The sequence below is a fragment of the Telmatherina bonti genome (assembly GCF_933228915.1).
Source record: "Telmatherina bonti genome assembly, chromosome: 19".
Lineage (NCBI taxonomy): Eukaryota > Metazoa > Chordata > Actinopteri > Atheriniformes > Telmatherinidae > Telmatherina > Telmatherina bonti.
In genome coordinates, this window is record NC_136617.1 from 37,949,879 (window position 1) to 37,971,469 (window position 21,591).

A 21,591-nucleotide genomic window follows, 5' to 3' on the forward strand; every position below is an offset into this window, starting at 1 on the left:
CTGTCGGTAGAAGGATGCTGAGGTTGGAACTGTCACACAGAAGGCCTGGAGAGGACAGTTATGGATGTTGTGAAGGAAGACATGAAGCTGGTTGGAGTGAGAGGAGCAGATGCAGAGGATAGAGTTAGATGGAAGCAGATTTGCCGTGGTGACCCCAAAAGGAAAAAACCAAAAGGAAAGAAGGAGATGTTATATTGTTTCAGATTAGTAAAGACTGTGAAGGATCAGAGAGGAAGTCACCAATGTGCTTTTTCTGGGAGTAGAGTTTATTTCAGCCCAGATTTTCTTCTGTAGACAATTCTCAGTTTTTTTGCTACACCAGGCTAGCTGCTAGCAGCTGAGATGCTATGTCAGGCTAGCTGCTAGTGGCTCCCCTGCTACATCAGGCTAGCTGCTAGCAGCTCAGATGCTATGTCAGGCTAGCTGCTAGCGGCTCGGCTGCTCCATCAGGCTAGCTGCTAGCGGCTCAGCTGCTACATCAGGCTAACTGCTAGCGGCTCGGCCGCTACATCAGGCCAACTGCTAGCGGCTCGGCCGCTACATCAGGCTAACTGCTAGCGGCTCGGCCACTACAGTGGGCTAGTTGCTAGTGGCTCGGCTGCCGCGTGATTGGCTGGTTAGTTACATGTATTGACGAGCAGGTAAACAGCAGGAAGTTTTGTGCGTTCTCAGATGATGGATTTAGCGTCATATCGGGTTCTGGGCGATCTGAAACCTGAGATCCTCGCTGGGTTTTCTCCGTCGGGACCTTTGTTTTGAGTTTTCTTCCATGAATTTAAAATTAGTAAAAATCGGACGTTTTCCTGTTAAAGATTTTCCTTCTTTTCTGTTTTCTTCTACAAACTTTTCACCGGTTTTTCAGGCTGTTTTTGTGCTTCAGGACGCTTCTGAAGGAGAAAGAGGATAAAAAAACTAATTATTTAGACGATTCTCCTGGATAAATTGGATGTTACGGGGCTTACTGTGGACCAGGAGCTGTCGTTGCTCTGAAACAGTAATTGCTCTGGCGAATATGCTGTCAGAAAGATGCATGATAGGTGCATCTGCTTTCTCTTGAAACTCACAAGCAGCAAACAAATTCACACTTTGCCAGGTCATTTTTCTTTGTCCTGTCTCTGGCAGGCAGAAAGTTTGATTGAAGCAGAAATCTCCATTAAAGCAAACATGGAAGGCAGCAACATAAACCTCCTCCTGCCTCCAAGAAAAACTGATCAGGTCTTTAAACCAGTATCAGACAGTGCACTGTCCAAACTAATCAGTAAGTTGTACACATCCTGAACCTCTAGTTACAACGGTTTCATAATTAATGAGCAGATCCAGAAAGAGCATCAGACTGAACGCAACGTGAAAAGCTTTCTGGGAGCGAGGAGGTCTGTCTGCCTAACAGAACCAGTGGCTCGTTTGCATTCAATTTTACTTTTGACAAGCTTTGGCATTTCTCCTATAAGGAACCCAAAATCCCACCTTGATGGATGTCAGTTACCTTTCAGGTGAAAGGTAACTGACTTCAGTCTCAGAGCCAGAAGCATAATTACCCATAATTCCTGATTTTACACCCTTAATACTACTTCGCGGAGCTTTTTCTGCTTGGTCTTTTTGGGGATGATGGAGAGCCAACCAGTCACAGTGGTCATGGATATTACACTACCTGCATTTCCATCACGGTTTTTCATGAAATAAATGTGATATTTTAAAAGTTTTGACAAAGGACAAGTACAGTTTTCAGGGGTTTCCACTGAATGATGATTAGCGCAAAGGCCGAAGTTTGCGTATAATCTTCTGTGGAGAGAAACTTTATGTAAACTGCGGGTTGTGCCAGGTGTCCTGGTAGCCAGGTATCCAGGTGTCCAGGTATCCAGGTATCCAGGTGTCCAGGTATCCAGGTGTTCAGGTATCTAGGTGTCCAGGTGTCCAGGTATCTAGGTGTTCAGGTGTCCAGGTATCCAGGTGTCCAGGTGTCCAGGTATCCAGGTGTCCAGGTATCTAGGTGTCCAGGTGTCCATGTATCTAGGTGTTCAGGTGTCCAGGTATCCAGGTGTCCAGGTGTTCAGGTATCTAGGTGTCCAGGTGTCCAGGTATCTAGGTGTTCAGGTGTCCAGGTATCCAGGTGTCCAGGTATCCAGGTGTCCAGGTATCTAGGTGTCCAGGTAGCCAGGTATCCAGGTGTCCAGGTGTCCAGGTATCCAAGTGTTCAGGTATCCAGGTGTCCAGGTATCCAGGTGTTCAGGTGTCCAGGTATCCAGGTGTCCAGGTATCCAGGTGTCCAGGTATCCAGGTGTCCAGGTATCTAGGTGTCCAGGTAGCCAGGTATCCAGGTATCCAGGTGTCCAGGTATCCAAGTGTTCAGGTATCCAGGTGTCCAGGTATCCAGGTGTCCAGGTATCTAGGTGTTCAGGTGTCCAGGTATCCAGGTGTCCAGGTGTTCAGGTATCTAGGTGTCCAGGTGTCCAGGTATCTAGGTGTTCAGGTGTCCAGGTATCCAGGTGTCCAGGTATCTAGGTGTCCAGGTGTCCATGTATCTAGGTGTTCAGGTGTCCAGGTATCCAGGTGTCCAGGTGTTCAGGTATCTAGGTGTCCAGGTGTCCAGGTATCTAGGTGTTCAGGTGTCCAGGTATCCAGGTGTCCAGGTATCCAGGTGTCCAGGTATCTAGGTGTCCAGGTAGCCAGGTATCCAGGTGTCCAGGTGTCCAGGTATCCAAGTGTTCAGGTATCCAGGTGTCCAGGTATCCAGGTGTCCAGGTATCTAGGTGTTCAGGTGTCCAGGTATCCAGGTATCCAGGTGTCCAGGTATCTAGGTGTCCAGGTATCTAGGTGTCCAGGTATCTAGGTATCCAGGTGTTCAGGTAGCGTTGTTTCAGCCTTGATAAGTATTCTCCCTGGCTCTCCAGAGTCCTTGTCCCTCATGTCTCTTGGTGTCCAAAGGTTTTGTGAACAGTCCATTTGTTTGTGTTCTGTTCTACACAGGAGACCAGGATCAACTGCATCCGGATCGCCAGCAAAGGTAAGAACCTGATCCTGCCCATCTGGAGCCTTCTGGATCTTCTCTCTTCTGTCTCTCTGACTGCTGCTTTGGGTCAGGTCCCGAAGGAAACACAGCGGCAGAATGAATTCTCAGCTTTACTCCCTTTTTAATGATTTCACTGCCTTCTGGTCTGGTTTCTGGTCTGGTTTCTGGTCTGCCTTCTGGTCTGGTTTCTGGTCTGCCTTCTGGTCTGGTTTCTGGTCTTCCTCCGCAGATCGTCCGCAGATCGTCCGCCGAGCATTCGCAGATCGTCCGCCGAGTGTTCGCAGATCGTCCGCCGAGCGTCCGCAGATCGTCCGCCGAGCGTTCGCAGATCGTCCGCCGAGCGTCCGCAGATCGTCCGCCGAGCGTTTCCGCCGAGCGTTCGCAGATCGTCCGCAGATCGTCCGCAGATCGTCCGCCGAGCGTTCGCCGAGCGTCCGCAGATCCTCCGCAGATCGTCCGCAGATCGTCCGCCGAGCGTTCGCCGAGCGTTCGCCGAGCATCCGCAGATCCTCCGCAGATCGTCCGCAGATCGTCCGCCGAGCGTTCGCCGAGCGTCCGCAGATCCTCCGCCGAGCGTCCGCAGATCCTCCGCCGAGCGTTCGCAGAACGTCTGCCGAGCGTTCGCCGAGCGTCCGCAGATCGTCCGCCGAACGTTCGCCAAGCGTCCGCAGATCCTCCGCCGAGCGTTCGCAGATCGTCCGCCGAGCGTTCGCAGAACGTCTGCCGAGCGTTCGCCGAGCGTCCGCAGATCCTCCGCCGAGCGTTCGCAGATCGTCCGCCGAGCGTTCGCAGATCGTCCGCCGAACGTTCGCCAAGCGTCCGCAGATCCTCCGCCGAGCGTTCGCAGATCGTCCGCCGAGCGTTCGCAGATCGTCCGCCGAACGTTCGCAGATCGTCCGCCGAGCGTTCGCAGATCGTCCGCCGAGCGTTCGCAGAACGTCTGCCGAGCGTTCGCCGAGCGTCCGCAGATCCTCCGCCGAGCGTTCGCAGATCGTCCGCCGAACGTTCGCAGATCGTCCGCCGAGCGTTCGCAGATCGTCCGCCGAGCGTTCGCAGATCGTCCGCCGAGCGTTCGCAGAACGTCTGCCGAGCGTTCGCCGAGCGTCCGCAGATCCTCCGCCGAGCGTTCGCAGATCGTCTGCCGAGCGTTCGCCGAGCGTCCGCAGATCCTCCGCCGAGCGTTCGCAGATCGTCCGCCGAGCGTTCGCAGATCGTCCGCCGAACGTCCGCAGATCCTCCGCCGAGCGTTCGCAGATCGTTCGTCGAGCGTTCGCAGATCCTCCGCCGAGCGTTCGCAGATCCTCCGCCGAGCGTCCGCAGATCCTCCGCCGAGCGTTCGCAGATCGTCCGCCGAGCGTTCGCAGATCGTTCGCAGATCGTCCGCAGATCGTCCGCAGAACGTCTGCCGAGCGTTCGCCGAGCGTCCGCAGATCCTCCGCCGAGCGTTCGCAGATCGTCCGCCGAGCGTTCGCAGATCGTCCGCCGAACGTCCGCAGATCCTCCGCCGAGCGTTCGCAGATCGTTCGTCGAGCGTTCGCAGATCCTCCGCCGAGCGTTCGCAGATCCTCCGCCGAGCGTTCGCAGATCGTTCGTCGAGCGTTCGCAGATCCTCCGCCGAGCGTTCGCAGATCCTCCGCCGAGCGTTCGCAGATCGTCCGCCGAGCGTCCGCAGATCGTCCGCCGAGCGTTCGCAGAGCGTTCGCAGATCGTCCGCAGATCGTTCGCAGATCGTCCGCCGAGCGTCCGCAGATCGTCCGCCGAGCGTCCGCAGATCGTCCGCCGAGCGTCCGCAGATCGTCTGCCGAGCGTTCGCAGATCGTCTGCCGAGCGTCCGCAGATCCTCCGCCGAGCGTTCGCAGATCCTCCGCCGAGCGTTCGCAGATCCTCCGCCGAGCGTTCGCAGATCGTCCGCCGAGCGTCCGCAGATCGTCCGCCGAGCGTTCGCAGAGCGTTCGCAGATCGTCCGCAGATCGTTCGCAGATCGTCCGCCGAGCGTCCGCAGATCGTCCGCCGAGCGTTCGCAGATCGTCCGCCGAGCGTTCGCAGATCGTCCGCCGAGCGTCCGCAGATCGTCCGCCGAGCGATCGCAGATCGTCCGCCGAGCGTCCGCAGATCGTCCGCCGAGCGTTCGCAGATCGTCTGCCGAGCGTTCGCCGAGCGTCCGCAGATCGTCCGCCGAGCGTTCGCAGATCGTCCGCCGAGCGTCCGCAGATCGTCCGCAGATCGTCCGCTGAGCGTTCGCCGAGCGTTCGCAGATCGTCCGCCGAGCGTTCGCCGAGCGTTCGCAGATCGTCCGCCGAGCGTTCGCAGAGCGTTCGCAGATCGTCCGCCGAGCGTTCGCAGATCGTCCGCCGAGCGTCCGCAGATCGTCCGCAGATCGTCCGCCGAGCGTTCGCAGATCGTCCGCAGATCGTTCGCAGATCGTCCGCCGAGCGGCAGAGCGTTCGCAGATCGTCCGCAGATCGTCCGCAGATCGTCCGCAGATCGTCCGCAGATCGTCCGCCGAGCGGCAGAGCGTTCGCAGATCGTCCGCAGATCGTCCGCAGATCGTCCGCAGATCGTCCGCAGATCGTCCGCCGAGCGGCAGAGCGTTCGCAGAGCGTTCGCAGATCGTCCGCCGAGCGTTCGCAGATCGTCTGCCGAGCGTTCGCCGAGCGGCAGAGCGTTCGCAGAGCGTTCGCAGATCGTCCGCCGAGCGGCAGAGCGTTCGCAGATCGTCCGCCGAGCGTTCGCAGATCGTCCGCAGATCGTCCGCAGATCGTCCGCAGATCGTCCGCCGAGCGGCAGAGCGTTCGCAGAGCGTCCGCAGATCGTCCGCAGATCGTCCGCAGATCGTCCGCAGATCGTCCGCCGAGCGGCAGAGCGTTCGCAGAGCGTTCGCAGATCGTCCGCAGATCGTCCGCAGATCGTCCGCAGATCGTCCGCCGAGCGTTCGCAGATCGTCCGCCGAGCGTCCGCAGATCGTCCGCCGAGCGTCCGCAGATCGTCCGCCGAGCGTTCGCAGAGCGTTCGCAGATCGTCTGCCGAGCGTTCGCAGAGCGTCCGCAGATCGTCTGCCGAGCGTCCGCAGATCGTCCGCCGAGCGTCCGCAGAGCGTCCGCAGATCGTCCGCCGAGCGTCCGCAGAGCGTCCGCCGAGCGTCCGCAGAGCGTCCGCAGATCGTCCGCCGAGCGTCCGCAGATCGTCCGCCGAGCGTTCGCAGAGCGTTCGCAGAGCGTTCGCAGATCGTCTGCCGAGCGTCCGCAGATCGTCCGCCGAGCGTCCGCAGATCGTCCGCCGAGCGTTCGCAGAGCGTCCGAAGAGCGTCCGCAGATCGTCCGCCGAGCGTCCGCAGAGCGTCCGCAGATCGTCCGCCGAGCGTTCGCAGAGCGTTCGCAGATCGTCTGCCGAGCGTTCGCCGAGCGTCCGCAGATCGTCCGCCGAGCGTTCGCAGATCGTCCGCAGATCGTTCGCAGATCGTCCGCAGATCGTTCGCAGATCGTCCGCAGATCGTCCGCCGAGCGTTCGCAGATCGTCCGCCGAGCGTTCGCAGATCCTCCGCCGAGCGTCCGCAGATCGTCTGCCGAGCGTTCGCCGAGCGTCCGCAGATCGTCCGCCGAGCGTTCGCAGATCGTCCGCAGATCGTTCGCAGATCGTCCGCAGATCGTCCGCAGATCGTCCGCAGATCGTTCGCAGATCGTTCGCAGATCGTCCGCCGAGCCTCCATTTTTTACTTTACAACTTATTTTCTGTGTAACTAAACGTCACCGGGGGGAGGGGGGGGTAAGGAGTAGGGGCTGTTTCTGCCGGGACTCACTCGGACTCGGTTAGAACTGCTTCTGATCTGGATAAAACATGAGGAAGCTGGAAGGGCGGTGGTGGCCAATGAGACGTGTGTCCTGCAGCCTTCAAGCCCGGTCCAAGAGGCGATGGCGTCCCGCTCTGACCGCAGCTCAGAGGTGGGAACGCTGCGCCACAACCGAGTCCTGACTGCGTTTGGATGCGACCAGGTTTACCAAAGCGAAGGGAAGAACCTGCTGTCACGTCTCCAGGACGCTAAGGGGCTGAGAAAGCCGCTAACTTGGCAACACTGCCCCGGACACCTCCCACACCCGGGACACTCCTCCAGAGACGATGCTGCGATGGGGGCGGGGCAACATGGGCCCCGCCCATGGATGACAGACGGTGGTGGGCAGAGCTTTGGAGGACGACTGCAGACATTGGAAAGAAACATCTGGAATCCTGCTGTTCATGCTGCGCCTCCTCCTCACCTTTCTGTGCCTCCTCCTCACCTTTCTGTGCCTCCTCCTCACCTTTCTGTGCCTCCTCCTCACCTTTCTGTGCCTCCTCCTCACCTCTCTGCGCCTCCTCCTCACCTTTCTGCGCCTCCTCCTCACCTCTCTGCGCCTCCTCCTCACCTTTCTGCGCCTCCTCCTCACCTTTCTGTGCCTCCTCCTCACCTTTCTGCGCCTCCTCCTCACCTTTCTGTGCCTCCTCCTCACCTCTCTGCGCCTCCTCCTCACCTCTCTGCGCCTCCTCCTCACCTCTCTGCGCCTCCTCCTCACCTCTGTCCCGTCTCTGTCCAGTTGCCTGCAGGGACTACAGGAGGACCCTGGAGGTGTCCCAGCATGCTGAGGACATGGGTCTGATCCTGGGAGCCTGCGCTGGAGGCCTGGCGGTCCTCCTTCTCCTACTGGGGGCCGTTGTCTTCATAATCAAGAAGGGGTAAGTGGCTCCTTCTTGACTTGCCTTAAGCAGGCAGAATGAATGGGGGGGTGGAAGGAGGCAGAATGAATGGGGGGGTGGGAGGAGGCAGAATGAATGGGGGGGGTGGAAGGAGGCAGAATGAATGGGGGGGTGGGAGGAGGCAGAATGAATGGGGGGGTGGGAGGAGGCAGAATGAATGGGGGGGGTGGAAGGAGGCAGAATGAATGGGGGGGTGGGAGGAGGCAGAATGAATGGGGGGGTGGAAGGAGGCAGGGACAGATGAGACCCCTGGACCAATCAAACGGGCACAATAAGAACGTGATGGGGGCAGCAGGAGCAGTTTATGTTTCTCCCTGCATGAAGCGAGTGTCACGTTGATGTGATCAGCAGGAGGATCCTGCTGCAGACCTGAGTCCTGCTTTCTGCTGCTTTTTAACCCTTTCATGCCTTATCCTCTAAACCACAGACAGTATCGCTAATATTTTGTCCTGTAGTGCAAAATAAATCCAGCAGGGGGCAGAAGACTTGTATCACACCGTGTACAACAGCATTTGACCTTAAAGTGATCCGGTAGGTTTCAGAGGGAATGGCACACATCAGGTATACTAAAGGTGGAAAAGTTAAAAGGCACCAATCTTAGAGCAGCACAAGGAAACTTCCAGACTTTCTGACTCATTTCGAATGACTCATTTCACAGACTTTTCTAATGTGCAGCGGTTGTTGCCCTGCAGTTTCCTGAGCATGATAAACAGCTTGGACGATGCTGCACTGTGCAGCTCTACATCACGCGCTAGCAACCGCTAGCAACCAGCTGGCGGTGCTGGTTGACTCAGCAAAAACACTCCAGAGGATGTCATCATAAGAAAGGGAAAGAAAAAGACAAACAGAAGTAAACATCTTTTACTACCTGAAGGGATCTCAGAAAAGAGACAGGATGCAAGACGCACAGTACTGTACGGTCTCATCACAAGTTTGTGTTGTTACCTTGAGAGATGTTCCCAAATTTTTATTTTTCACTCTGTTTGTTATTTACAACCTGTTTATTTACATTCTGTTTATTTACAAACTGTTTATTTACATTCTGTTTATTATTTACAACCTGTTTTTTTACATGTTTATTTACATTCTGTTTATTTACAACCTGTTTATTTACAACATGTTTATAGTTACATCCTGTTTATATTTACATCCTGTTTATTTACAACCTGTTTATTTACATTCTGTTTATTTACAACCTGTTTATTTACAACCTGTTTATTTACATTCGGTTTATTTACATTCGGTTTATTTACAACCTGTTTATTTACAATCTGTTTATTTACAACCTGTTTATTTACATTCTGTTTATTTACAATATGTTTATTTACATTCTGTTTATTTACAACCTGTTTATTTACATTCTGTTTATTATTTACATCCTGTTTATTTACAACCTGTTTATTTACATTCTGTTAATTATTTACAACCTGTTTATAGTTACATCCTGTTTATAGTTACATCCTGTTTATTTACAACCTGTTTATTTACATTCTGTTTATTTACAACCTGTTTATTTACAACCTGTTTATTTACATTCTGTTTATTTACAATATGTTTATTTACATTCTGTTTATTTACAACCTGTTTATTTACATTCTGTTTATTATTTACAACCTGTTTATTTACAACCTGTTTATTTACATTCTGTTTATTAATTACAACCTGTTTATTTACATTCTGTTTATTATTTACATCCTGTTTATAGTTACATCCTGTTTATAGTTACATCCTGTTTATTTACAACCTGTTTATTTACATTCTGTTAATTATTTACAACCTGTTTATAGTTACATCCTGTTTATAGTTACATCCTGTTTATTTACAACCTGTTTATTTACATTCTGTTCATTTACAACCTGTTTATTTACATTCTGTTTATTTACAACCTGTTTATTTACATTCTGTTTATTTACATTCGGTTTATTTACAACCTGTTTATTTACATTCTGTTTATTTACAATATGTTTATTTACATTCTGTTTATTTACAACCTGTTTATTTACATTCTGTTTATTATTTACAACCTGTTTATTTACAACCTGTTTATTTACATTCTGTTTATTATTTACAACCTGTTTATTTACATTCTGTTTATTATTTACATCCTGTTTATTTACAACCTGTTTATTTACATTCTGTTAATTATTTACAACCTGTTTATAGTTACATCCTGTTTATAGTTACATCCTGTTTATTTACAACCTGTTTATTTACATTCTGTTTATTTACAACCTGTTTATTTACAACCTGTTTATTTACATTCTGTTTATTTACAATATGTTTATTTACATTCTGTTTATTTACAACCTGTTTATTTACATTCTGTTTATTTACAACCTGTTTATTTACATTCTGTTTATTATTTACAACCTGTTTATTTACAACCTGTTTATTTACATTCTGTTTATTATTTACAACCTGTTTATTTACATTCTGTTTATTATTTACATCCTGTTTATAGTTACATCCTGTTTATAGTTACATCCTGTTTATTTACAACCTGTTTATTTACATTCTGTTAATTATTTACAACCTGTTTATAGTTACATCCTGTTTATAGTTACATCCTGTTTATTTACAACCTGTTTATTTACATTCTGTTCATTTACAACCTGTTTATTTACATTCTGTTTATTTACAACCTGTTTATTTACATTCTGTTTATTTACATTCGGTTTATTTACAACCTGTTTATTTACATTCTGTTTATTTACAATATGTTTATTTACATTCTGTTTATTTACAACCTGTTTATTTACATTCTGTTTATTATTTACAACCTGTTTATTTACAACCTGTTTATTTACATTCTGTTTATTATTTACAACCTGTTTATTTACATTCTGTTTATTATTTACATCCTGTTTATTTAAATCCTGTTTATTTACATTCTGTTAATTATTTACAACCTGTTTATAGTTACATCCTGTTTATAGTTACATCCTGTTTATTTACAACCTGTTAATAGTTACATCCTGTTTATAGTTACATCCTGTTTATTTACATTCTGTTTATTTACAACCTGTTTATTTACAACCTGTTTATTTACATTCGGTTTATTTACATTCGGTTTATTTACAACCTGTTTATTTACAATCTGTTTATTTACAACCTGTTTATTTACATTCTGTTTATTTACAATATGTTTATTTACATTCTGTTTATTTACAACCTGTTTATTTACATTCTGTTTATTATTTACAACCTGTTTATTTACAACCTGTTTATTTACATTCTGTTTATTATTTACAACCTGTTTATTTACATTCTGTTTATTATTTACATCCTGTTTATTTACAACCTGTTTATTTACATTCTGTTAATTATTTACAACCTGTTTATAGTTACATCCTGTTTATAGTTACATCCTGTTTATTTACAACCTGTTTATTTACATTCTGTTCATTTACAACCTGTTTATTTACATTCTGTTTATTTACAACCTGTTTATTTACAACCTGTTTATTTACATTCTGTTTATTTACATTCGGTTTATTTACAACCTGTTTATTTACATTCTGTTTATTTACAATATGTTTATTTACATTCTGTTTATTTACAACCTGTTTATTTACATTCTGTTTATTATTTACAACCTGTTTATTTACAACCTGTTTATTTACATTCTGTTTATTATTTACAACCTGTTTATTTACATTCTGTTCATTTACAACCTGTTTATTTACATTCTGTTTATTTACAACCTGTTTATTTACAACCTATTTATTTACATTCTGTTTATTTACAACCTGTTTATTTACAACATGTTTATTTACAACCTGTTTATTTACAACATGTTTATTTACATTCTGTTTATTTACAACCTGTTTATTTACAACCTTTTTATTTACATTCTGTTTATTTACAACCTGTTTATTTACATTCTGTTTATTTACATTCTGTTTATTTACAACCTGTTTATTTACAACCTATTATTTACATTCTGTTTATTTACAACATGTTTATTTACAACATGTTTATTTACAACCTGTTTATTTACAACATGTTTATTTACAACATGTTTATAGTTACATCCTGTTTATATTTACAACCTGTTTATTTACATTCTGTTTATTTACAACATGTTTATTTACAACCTGTTTATTTACAACATGTTTATTTACAACATGTTTATATTTACAACCTGTTTATTTACATTCTATTTATTTACATTCTGTTTATTTACAACATGTTTATTTACAACATGTTTATATTTACAACATGTTTATATTTACAACCTGTTTATTGTTTACATCCTGTATATAAGTATCGTGTATGAAATGCAGGCTGAAGAGTCTAAACAAAGTATTACTACAGTAGCAGAGTTTCAGCGCGTCGGTGTCCCTACAGAGATGAACTTGTGGAGTTTTTCCGGCTTTCTGTTCCGTCTGACAGGATAAAAGCGAAGACAGAGCAGATCAGGGACGTTTGAACCCCCGTTCCATTTATCTTCCTGATGTCTGAACCTGTTCTTCCTTTTTCTCCTCTCTTCCTCCTTTTCCTTCATGCTGATCAGAAGAGACTTCTATTCTTACCCTTACTACCCGTAAGTTACTCTACACCCCCCCCCGCCCCCCTGTATCTCTCGCCCCCCTCTCGGTGCATTAACTCACCTCCTCGCCCCCCCACTGTATCTCCTCGCCCCCCCCACTGTTTCTGTCGCGCCCCCCCTCCCTCCCTCTCTCTCCTTCATTCACTGCTGTCTCGCTCTGCCTCCCGCCTCTCTGCCGGCCTCTACAGCAGGAAGAAGGTGGCGATAACCAAGGCGGCCATGTCCTACAGGCCGGAGAAGAGTCGCAAGCTGAGCTCGCTGGACTGCAGCATGACGGAGCAGAGCACCCTCCAGCAGGATGAGAGGATGGCCCCCTCCTTCATGGAGGCCCACGGCTGCAACGCCCGAAGTAAGACGGCAAGGAGACCCCATAGAGTCAGCCAAGCCCGATGTAGCTCGGGTTCTGCCGGGACAGGAGGTGCTGGTCCGGCTCTGAGAGTCATCATAGTCTAACGTGCTTCTTTTCTGTCCAGATGAGCAACGTAGCTCCGTCAACGAGTCCAGCAGCCTACTGGGGGGCTCTCCCCAACGCCAGTGTCGGAGGAAGAGCTCGCCGTACCACACAGGCCAGCTCCACCCGGCCGTCAGGGTGGCCGACCTCCTCCAGCACATCAACCTGATGAAGACGGCGGAGGGTTACGGCTTCAAGCAGGAGTACGAGGTGAGGAGGCAGACATGGAGCCACGACTGCTGACGGGGGCGTTCAGGAGAAGATACCTGGCAACGACATGAAGGCTGGGTCGTCAGGGCGGGGAGAGCCGCAGATCCGCGGGGTGAAGCTTGTGGTGAGGGCAACAAGGCCTCCTCCAGCAGGGTCACTGCTGCGCTGGAGGTACCAGAGGAGGTTCTGCAGGATGTTCCGCACATGCTGTTGACGTCTTGGAGCCGGACTCGGCAGACCCTCAGAACTTGATTTGATTGGCCGGGATTATAAATATCTGGCCAGCCGGTCTGGGTGGGGGGGTGGAGCCTGGCAGGAGGCTCGTCATCAGGCCCGTAAACCGGCTCAGACCCGTCCGCTTTCAGGACTTCATGCTGTTTAATATTCATGAGCGACCAGTAAAGTTCCACGATGCAGAAAGAAAACTTTAGGTCCGATTAAACCTCATCTGCAGCTGTGATCAGACCTCTATGCACCTCCACCTGCAGAAGCCACGTGCACTTTCTTCACTCAGTATGCCGCCCCCCCCCCCCGAGGGTCCATCAAACCCCCCACCCACCAAAATCAATACGTAGGTCGCGAATTGATTTTGGTGGGTGCTTGACGTGGCCTCCCTTCACCTGGAGAAACAAACAAGATGAAGAGGATCAGCATGCACACTGCTGGCAGACTTCATAACCCGCATTTCCCACAGGGCCGCGCTAAACTCATGGGGGGCATGCTGCTGGCGGAGGGGGGGCTTCAGTGTGGGAGGGGCGGAGTGTGATGTGGCACGACAGGCAACTCTGACATTCTGTGGTCTCCATGGAGACCTGAAGTTCCTGAAGTTTGTATGACGAATCTTTTTTACTCTTTTCCATATAAAACCAGTTTTTACCAGTTCATGACAGACCACCAAGGCCGGATTATCCGTTGGGCCCCGCACGGGCCCACACCCTCTTGGGGCCCATGTAAGGCCCATGCAGGACCCAATGGGGGGCAGTTTGGGCATGAAACAAAATGTACATAAGAGCCAGATTGTTCCACCACAGTGTCTGGTGTGCTGCTATTGGGACCACTGGCTGAAAGATGTCGTTTCACAGTTTCCACAATGTTATGGCGGGGAACAGGGACCCTCGACGGGGCTGATAGAGGGACAGATCCTCCCCAGAACCCGGACCTCCACAAGTGTTTTATAGATAGTTATTGTTTAGATTTCTTCACTGCAGAAGTTTCTTGTTTTCAGCCACATGTAGGTCGGTTCTGGTCGGCACTAACATGCCTAATTAAGCCACGTCCACATCAGATGATCCAAACCCGAGTCAGTTTGCTGGGAAAGTCGCTTCGTTTGGGGAAATGTGAACGCGCCAAACGAATCCTGATTCGGACCAAAGAAGCAGCTCGGTCCGCCTACAAACGCAGGTCTCGGTCCGTTTCAAGCGGACCAAATACAGGAAGCGGACTACAAACCAAGTCCCTTCCTGCATGTGGCGTAGCGTTGCATTGTGGGTAAATCCATAGCGACGGCGTTAAGGGTCCTCTGCCTCGTCTGGTGTTCATACTGCGTCCATTGTTGCAGTGGATTTCTGCAGGATACTTGCATAAGACACAATAAAAACCCAAAACAGCCATAGTTTGGTCTCCATGTTTAACTGGCAGGTGGAGGAAACAGAGTTTTCTTCTTCACGCCGGTCTGGTCCTCTCTTCTGCTAAATACTAGTGCAGCGCCACCTCTGGTGGGAATGGGGACATATTATTCTAATGGTTTGACTGGTTTCACCAAAGTGCAGCGTGAACACGGTCCGCATGGATACACCCCCCTACAGCTGGACCGAGTCCCCAACCGGACCGAATCTCCAACCGGACCCAGTCCCCAACAGGACCGAGTCCCCAACCGGACCGAGTCCCCAACCAGACCCAGTCCCCAACCGGACCGAGTCCCCAACCGGACCCAGTCCCCAACCAGACCCAGTCCCCAACCGGACCGAATCTCCAACCGGACCGAGTCCCCAACCGGACCGAATCTCCAACCGGACCGAGTCCCCAACCGGACCGAATCTCCAACCGGACCGAGTCCCCAACCGGACCGAATCTCCAACCGGACCGAGTCCCCAACCGGACCGAATCTCCAACCAGACCCAGTCCCCAACCGGACCCAGTCCCCAACCGGACCCAGTCCCCAACCAGACCCAGACCCCAACCGGACCCAGTCCCCAACCGGACCGAATCTCCAACCGGACCGAGTCCCCAACCGGACCGAATCTCCAACCGGACCGAGTCCCCAACCGGACCGAATCTCCAACCGGACCGAGTCCCTAATTGGACCGAATCTCCAACCGGACCGAATCTCCAACCGGACCGAATCTCCAACCGGACCGAGTCCCCAACCGGACCGAATCTCCAACCGGACCGAGTCCCTAATTGGACCGAATCTCCAACCGGACCGAATCTCCAACCGGACCCAGTCCCCAACCGGACCGAATCTCCAACCGGACCCAGTCCCCAACCGGACCGAATCTCCAACCGGACCCAGTCCCTAATTGGACCGAATCCCGTGTCAGACCGAGTCCCCAGTCGGACCGAGTGCCCTGGTCTGACCGAGTCCCCTGCACCCTGAATTATGTCTTGCGTTTCTATTGTTTCTGCATTCCAGCCAACTGGAAGCTTCTGGGGCTTGATAATATTTCCATGTAAGATTTTCGGCCACAGCCAGGTAAACGTGATGAAAGCAGATCAGGTTTATGAAAATTACACGAAGGACTAATAACAGCAGGGATTTCTCAGCGATGTCCTTCATTCCAGAATTCTCAACCCATTTTGGAGCCAATCAGGTAAAGGTTTTATCTGAGGAGTTAAGAGAGCTGCATGACGGTGGGACGGTGTTTGTTAAAGGTCAGATAACCAGTAACCAGTTAGGTGACTGGTTTAGTCATTCTCCCCAGCTGAGCCAGAGTTTGAGGAAAGTGACGGTTCAGCTGCAGAGGGGAGCAAACAGGAAGGTAAAACACATCATCTGGCTTCTTCAGCTTGTCATGTCTGACTTTGCAGAGTTTTTTCGATGGCTGGGACAACACAAAGAAGAGGGACAAGAGCAAAGGAAGACAGGACAGCCTGCTGAGCCGTAAGTTTTCACCCCTGCTGAACAAGATGGACAAACTGGGAGTAAACCATTAACTCTACTCATATAAATGCAGCTCAGATATGCTTGTTTTTACCAGAAGTAGCAGGAATATTTTTATTCCTTCCACACTGACAGGCACTGAGAAATCCCCACATGGGAGCTGATCCTTCTCGTTCTTCTAGGACCCGTTATACCTGTAGGTTATAGGTATACCAGGTCACGTGACTCCCTCACTCATTATACATGCTTCATCTTCACCATTCTACCAGCTGAACTGTATTTTGTATGTAGAACTACGCTGAAAGGTGGGTTTTTACCAACATGGAGCTTTGAACTGGTTTGCTTCCTGTAGGAGATCTGGTCTGAGATCGTTTTATTGTTCCTAAATATATCAATGTTATTCAGAATAACAAGATAAAAAACTAAACTTTTTTCAATTTTGTCTCACAAGAATTATTTGAAACCTTTTGTGTCGTTTGAATTATCGATCAATTGATCAATAAAAACATCTTTTAAAGTGATTTCCGTTTCCCTAATCAATACCTGTAAATGATATCCCCCCCCTCATATCAAGCAGACGTGGAGCCGATCCCAGGATGCACCTGGACCAGACCAGGTACACCTGGACCAGACTAGGTCTGGTCCTAGCTTCGATTTGCCTGGATTAGCTTCGATTCGCCTGGATTAGCTTCCATTCGCCTGGATTAGCTTCCATTCGCCTGGATTAGCTTCCATTCGCCTGGATTAGATTCGATTCACCTGGATTAGCTTCCATTCGCCTGGATTAGCTTCCATTCGCCTGGATTAGCTTCCATTCGCCTGGATTAGCTTCCATTCGCCTGGATTAGCTTCGATTTGCCTGGATTAGCTTCGATTCGCCTGGATTAGCTTTGATTCGCCTGGATTAGCTTCGATTCGCCTGGATTAGATTCGATTCGCCTGGATTAGCTTCCATTCGCCTGGATTAGCTTCCATTCGCCTGGATTAGCTTCGATTCGCCTGGATTAGCTTCCATTCGCCTGGATTAGCTTCGATTCGACTCGATTAGCTTCCATTCGCCTGGATTAGCTTCCATTCGCCTGGATTAGCTTCCATTCGCCTGGATTAGCTTCCATTCGCCTGGATTAGCTTCGATTCGCCTGGATTAGCTTCCATTCGCCTGGATTAGCTTCGATTCACCTGGATTAGCTTCCATTCGCCTGGATTAGCTTCCATTCGCCTGGATTAGCTTCCATTCGCCTGGATTAGCTTCCATTCGCCTGGATTAGCTTCCATTCGCCTGGATTAGCTTCGATTCGCCTGGATTAGCTTCGATTCACCTGGATTAGCTTCGATTCGACTGGATTAGCTTCCATTCGCCTGGATTAGCTTCCATTCGCCTGGATTAGCTTCCATTCGCCTGGATTAGCTTCCATTCGCCTGGATTAGCTTCCATTCGCCTGGATTAGCTTCCATTCGCCTGGATTAGCTTCCATTCGCCTGGATTAGCTTCCATTCGCCTGGATTAGCTTCGATTCGACTGGATTAGCTTCCATTCGCCTGGATTAGCTTCGATTCGCCTGGATTAGCTTCCATTCGCCTGGATTAGCTTCCATTCGCCTGGATTAGCTTCCATTCGCCTGGATTAGCTTCGATTCGACTGGATTAGCTTCCATTCGCCTGGATTAGCTTCGATTCGACTGGATTAGCTTCGATTCGCCTGGATTAGCTTCGATTTGCCTGGATTAGCTTCGATTCGACACAGCGTTTTGTAGCCTATGTGGCGGTCAGTAACGCTTCCACCCCCTTTCTGTTCGACATGACTGGTATTCTCACCCCATCTTGCTCCTTCAGAGCCTTCTCCTCCACCTGCTCTCTTGTTTACGGTGATTATGCAGGTATGGATCTCATACCAGGAAGTGACCGAAACCTTGTATTGTTTCGTCTTCCAGATGATCGCCATCGAGTGAAGCTCCACTCTCTACTGGCAGACCCCAGCTCCGATTACGTCAACGCCAACTACATCGATGTAAGAAAACCATCCTTCTGGATTTTCCTCCTGCTCGTCCTCCATCTCTGTCTTTTTCCTTCCTGCTGTCTGACCCAACGCTGCTCGTCTCGGCCGCAACGCGACATCAGGTCTGTGTGCGTGGACGTTTCAGTCCGACGGGCCTGCCGGAGCCTGAAGCTGTAGCCTGGCAGAAGTGCTTCTGCAGCGCCAGACCCAGTCAACTCTGCTGAGCCTTTCATCTGATCTGGTTCAGCTCTAGGGCCTACGAGGCGCCCAAACCCTTCCAAACCTTTCCGTTATAGAGAGTTTTTCTGTTTCTGAACAACAGAGGATGTGGTCAACGCTCGTTTTATCCCCTTCACTGCCCCCTCAGTGCTCCATTAGAGCCGACGCCATGTCGGTCGTACCATCTGCAGACGCACCTTGGTGTCACGCCAAGACCCGTGGCTCACATCATGGCAGCTAAACGTTCCCAAATCATTCATGGAAGAGACCGAAGCTAGAAGAGCTTTGCAGTTTATAAAGGTTAAACTTGAAGGGTGGGCTGTCGGTCACGCTCACAGTTTACAGACTTTCTGTAAACTGTGATCTGAGGTTCCACCCTGTGTTCTGCAGGGTGGAACCTCCAGAAAAGTCTTTGTTTTTCCCGACCGGTGTGACAAAGCAGGGATGCCATGGTTTAACTTCTGCATTTGCTGCTGTGAGCACTGCTGTCAGGTTGGGTTTTATTGCTCTGGGGTTGAGACGCAAGCTGCCACGATGGCCCTGGAAGGAAAGAAAAACAGAAATGAACAAGAGATGGTTCCGACAGCTGAACAGGCCAATCGGGACGCTTTGCTTCTCTAAATGTAAGATTCTGTTTGAGCCCGAAATGCTGTGCAGCGTCGTAGTTTATTCTCCTGTCGCTTCAGAATAACCTTAAAGGTCGATTCTTCTGTCATCGGCTTCGTTTACTCGGCTTTCAGCTGTAGTTTAGCAGGTTTTGCTCCCTGAGTCGGAACTGCCAATCCTCCAGATCTGATTTAAAGAAGATAAACTGTCGACAACATGCTGAATGAAATCACATGAAGAAACCTGCAACAACCAAACAATAAGCGTCGGAGATCTGAACACCAGACCTGATCCCGACAGCTCGGTTGGGTCACATCCACAGGAATGTGAACTGGGACCAGATTACCAGACTGGAACAAATCACCAGATCAGCTCGGCCTGATATGAAGACGTGAAATAAGGTTTAACTTGCAGGTCAGGATTCAGAGAATCTTCCCTTCATCAGTGTCTGAGTAAGAAAGCCATGAGTCACCATCTGAAGGGAGAGGAAGGGTTAACCCCGCCGTGTTGGGTTTTCCATGCATCCCGTCTCCAACACGCCTGTTCAGATGGATCTCCAACAGCGTGGGAAGTTCTGCACACGTCTGTTAACGACCCATCCAGCAGGGAAACATGTAAAACCTGCAGGACACGGACCTGGAGGACCGGACTGCACTCCACCGATCCCTGCAAAACCGTGATGGAATGGTAGATGTCAACACGTCTCCCCAACGGCAGTCACATCGTCTCAGTCAGGAGGTGTGTTGATGGGATGAGGCTGCTTTTAAACTGTCAGGAGTAGAAAGTAAATAAAACTGTAGTAAAATCCAAAGTTTCCACTGAGTAAGCGAACGGCAGGGACTCCAGATCGCTTTGGAAGCAGTTCAGCTGCAGAATGATCTCTTCCATGGAGGATTTGACCAACATTCCTCTTAGCAAAGGAGATCTTAAAGCCGCGGCGTGGGAGAATTCCTCCCATCTAACGCCGTGCAAACTGAATGTAAACCCTTCGTTACCAAAGCCAAGGGGGGGCGTGGACTATCTGGCACTGGTAGGAGTGTCCCGTCAGGTGAGGAGGTACAGAACGATACATAACTCTGTTTCATTAATGATGTCCATAAGTTACCAGCATGTCCTCCATGTATCTGGTACCAGGCTAATGCTAACAGCTAATGTCATGGTGTGAAATGGTGGGACTACTGGGGGGGGGAGCGTCAACCCCCCCTTTGACAGATCATCTGAAATAAATGATGAAACAGGAAGAAAAGCTGGAAACTGTGTGTGGAAGCAGCGTACGGTCACCTGCTGGTACGACGTCTGTGAAGAGGAACAGCAGCTGCAGCGTCGTAGCTTTTCCCCCGCAGGCTAGCTAATTAGCATCTCAGGAAATGATGCGACTCAGACAGGAAGTAGCTGCTGGACTTCCTGTCCTGTTTCTAAATGAACGCCGACATAAACTTCTCTGTTAGAATGTCCGGCAGGAACCTCCACCTGCTTAACGCTACGCCGTCTCCACCCTCCTTCCTCCTGGTTATTTAGAACGTTACACCGTCTCCACCCTCCTTCCTCCTGGTTATTTAGAACGTTACACCGTCTCCACCCTCCTTCCTCCTGGTTATTTAGAACGCTACACCGTCTCCACCCTCCTTCCTCCTGGTTATTTAGAACGTTACACCGTCTCCACCCTCCTTTCTCCTGGTTATTTAGAACGCTACACCGTCTCCACCCTCCTTCCTCCTGGTTATTTAGAACGTTACACCGTCTACACCCTCCTTTCTCCTGGTTATTTAGAACGTTACACCGTCTCCACCCTCCTTCCTCCTGGTTATTTAGAACGTTACACCGTCTACACCCTCCTTTCTCCTGGTTATTTAGAACGTTACACCGTCTACACCCTCCTTCCTCCTGGTTATTTAGAACGCTACACCGTCTCCACCCTCCTTCCTCCTGGTTATTTAGAACGCTACACCGTCTCCACCCTCCTTCCTCCTGGTTATTTAGAACGTTACACCGTCTCCACCCTCCCTCCTCCTGGTTATTTAGAACGCTACACCGTCTCCACCCTCCTTCCTCCTGGTTATTTAGAACGTTACACCGTCTCCACCCTCCTTCCTCCTGGTTATTTAGAACGCTACACCGTCTCCACCCTCCTTCCTCCTGGTTATTTAGAACGTTACACCGTCTACACCCTCCTTTCTCCTGGTTATTTAGAACGCTACACCGTCTACACCCTCCTTTCTCCTGGTTATTTAGAACGTTACACCGTCTCCACCCTCCTTCCTCCTGGTTATTTAGAACGCTACAACGTCTCCACCCTCCTTTCTCCTGGTTATTTAGAACGCTACACCGTCTCCACCCTCCTTTCTCCTGGTTATTTAGAACGCTACACCGTCTCCACCCTCCTTTCTCCTGGTTATTTAGAACGCTACACCGTCTCCACCCTCCTTTCTCCTGGTTATTTAGAACGCTACAACGTCTCCACCCTCCTTTCTCCTGGTTATTTAGAACGTTACACCGTCTCCACCCTCCTTCCTCCTGGTTATTTAGAACGCTACAACGTCTCCACCCTCCTTTCTCCTGGTTATTTAGAACGCTACACCGTCTCCACCCTCCTTTCTCCTGGTTATTTAGAACGCTACACCGTCTCCACCCTCCTTTCTCCTGGTTATTTAGAACGCTACACCGTCTACACCCTCCTTTCTCCTGGTTATTTAGAACGCTACACCGTCTCCACCCTCCTTTCTCC

At 49.5% G+C, this 21,591-nt stretch overlaps 1 protein-coding gene across 1 annotated transcript in view; it reads left to right on the forward strand.

The window, feature by feature from the left end:
- The window catches only part of ptprua (protein tyrosine phosphatase receptor type Ua), a 370,817-nt gene that overhangs the window by 248,506 nt on the left and 100,720 nt on the right, over window positions 1–21,591 (forward strand). Inside the window, exons 13-19 of the mRNA XM_079258799.1 lie at window positions 2,965–3,001; window positions 7,573–7,711; window positions 12,249–12,278; window positions 12,473–12,633; window positions 12,758–12,945; window positions 15,973–16,045; window positions 17,977–18,053. Coding sequence (XP_079114925.1) covers window positions 2,965–3,001; window positions 7,573–7,711; window positions 12,249–12,278; window positions 12,473–12,633; window positions 12,758–12,945; window positions 15,973–16,045; window positions 17,977–18,053 — 705 coding nt within the window. The remainder of the gene's footprint in view (window positions 1–2,964; window positions 3,002–7,572; window positions 7,712–12,248; window positions 12,279–12,472; window positions 12,634–12,757; window positions 12,946–15,972; window positions 16,046–17,976; window positions 18,054–21,591) is intronic.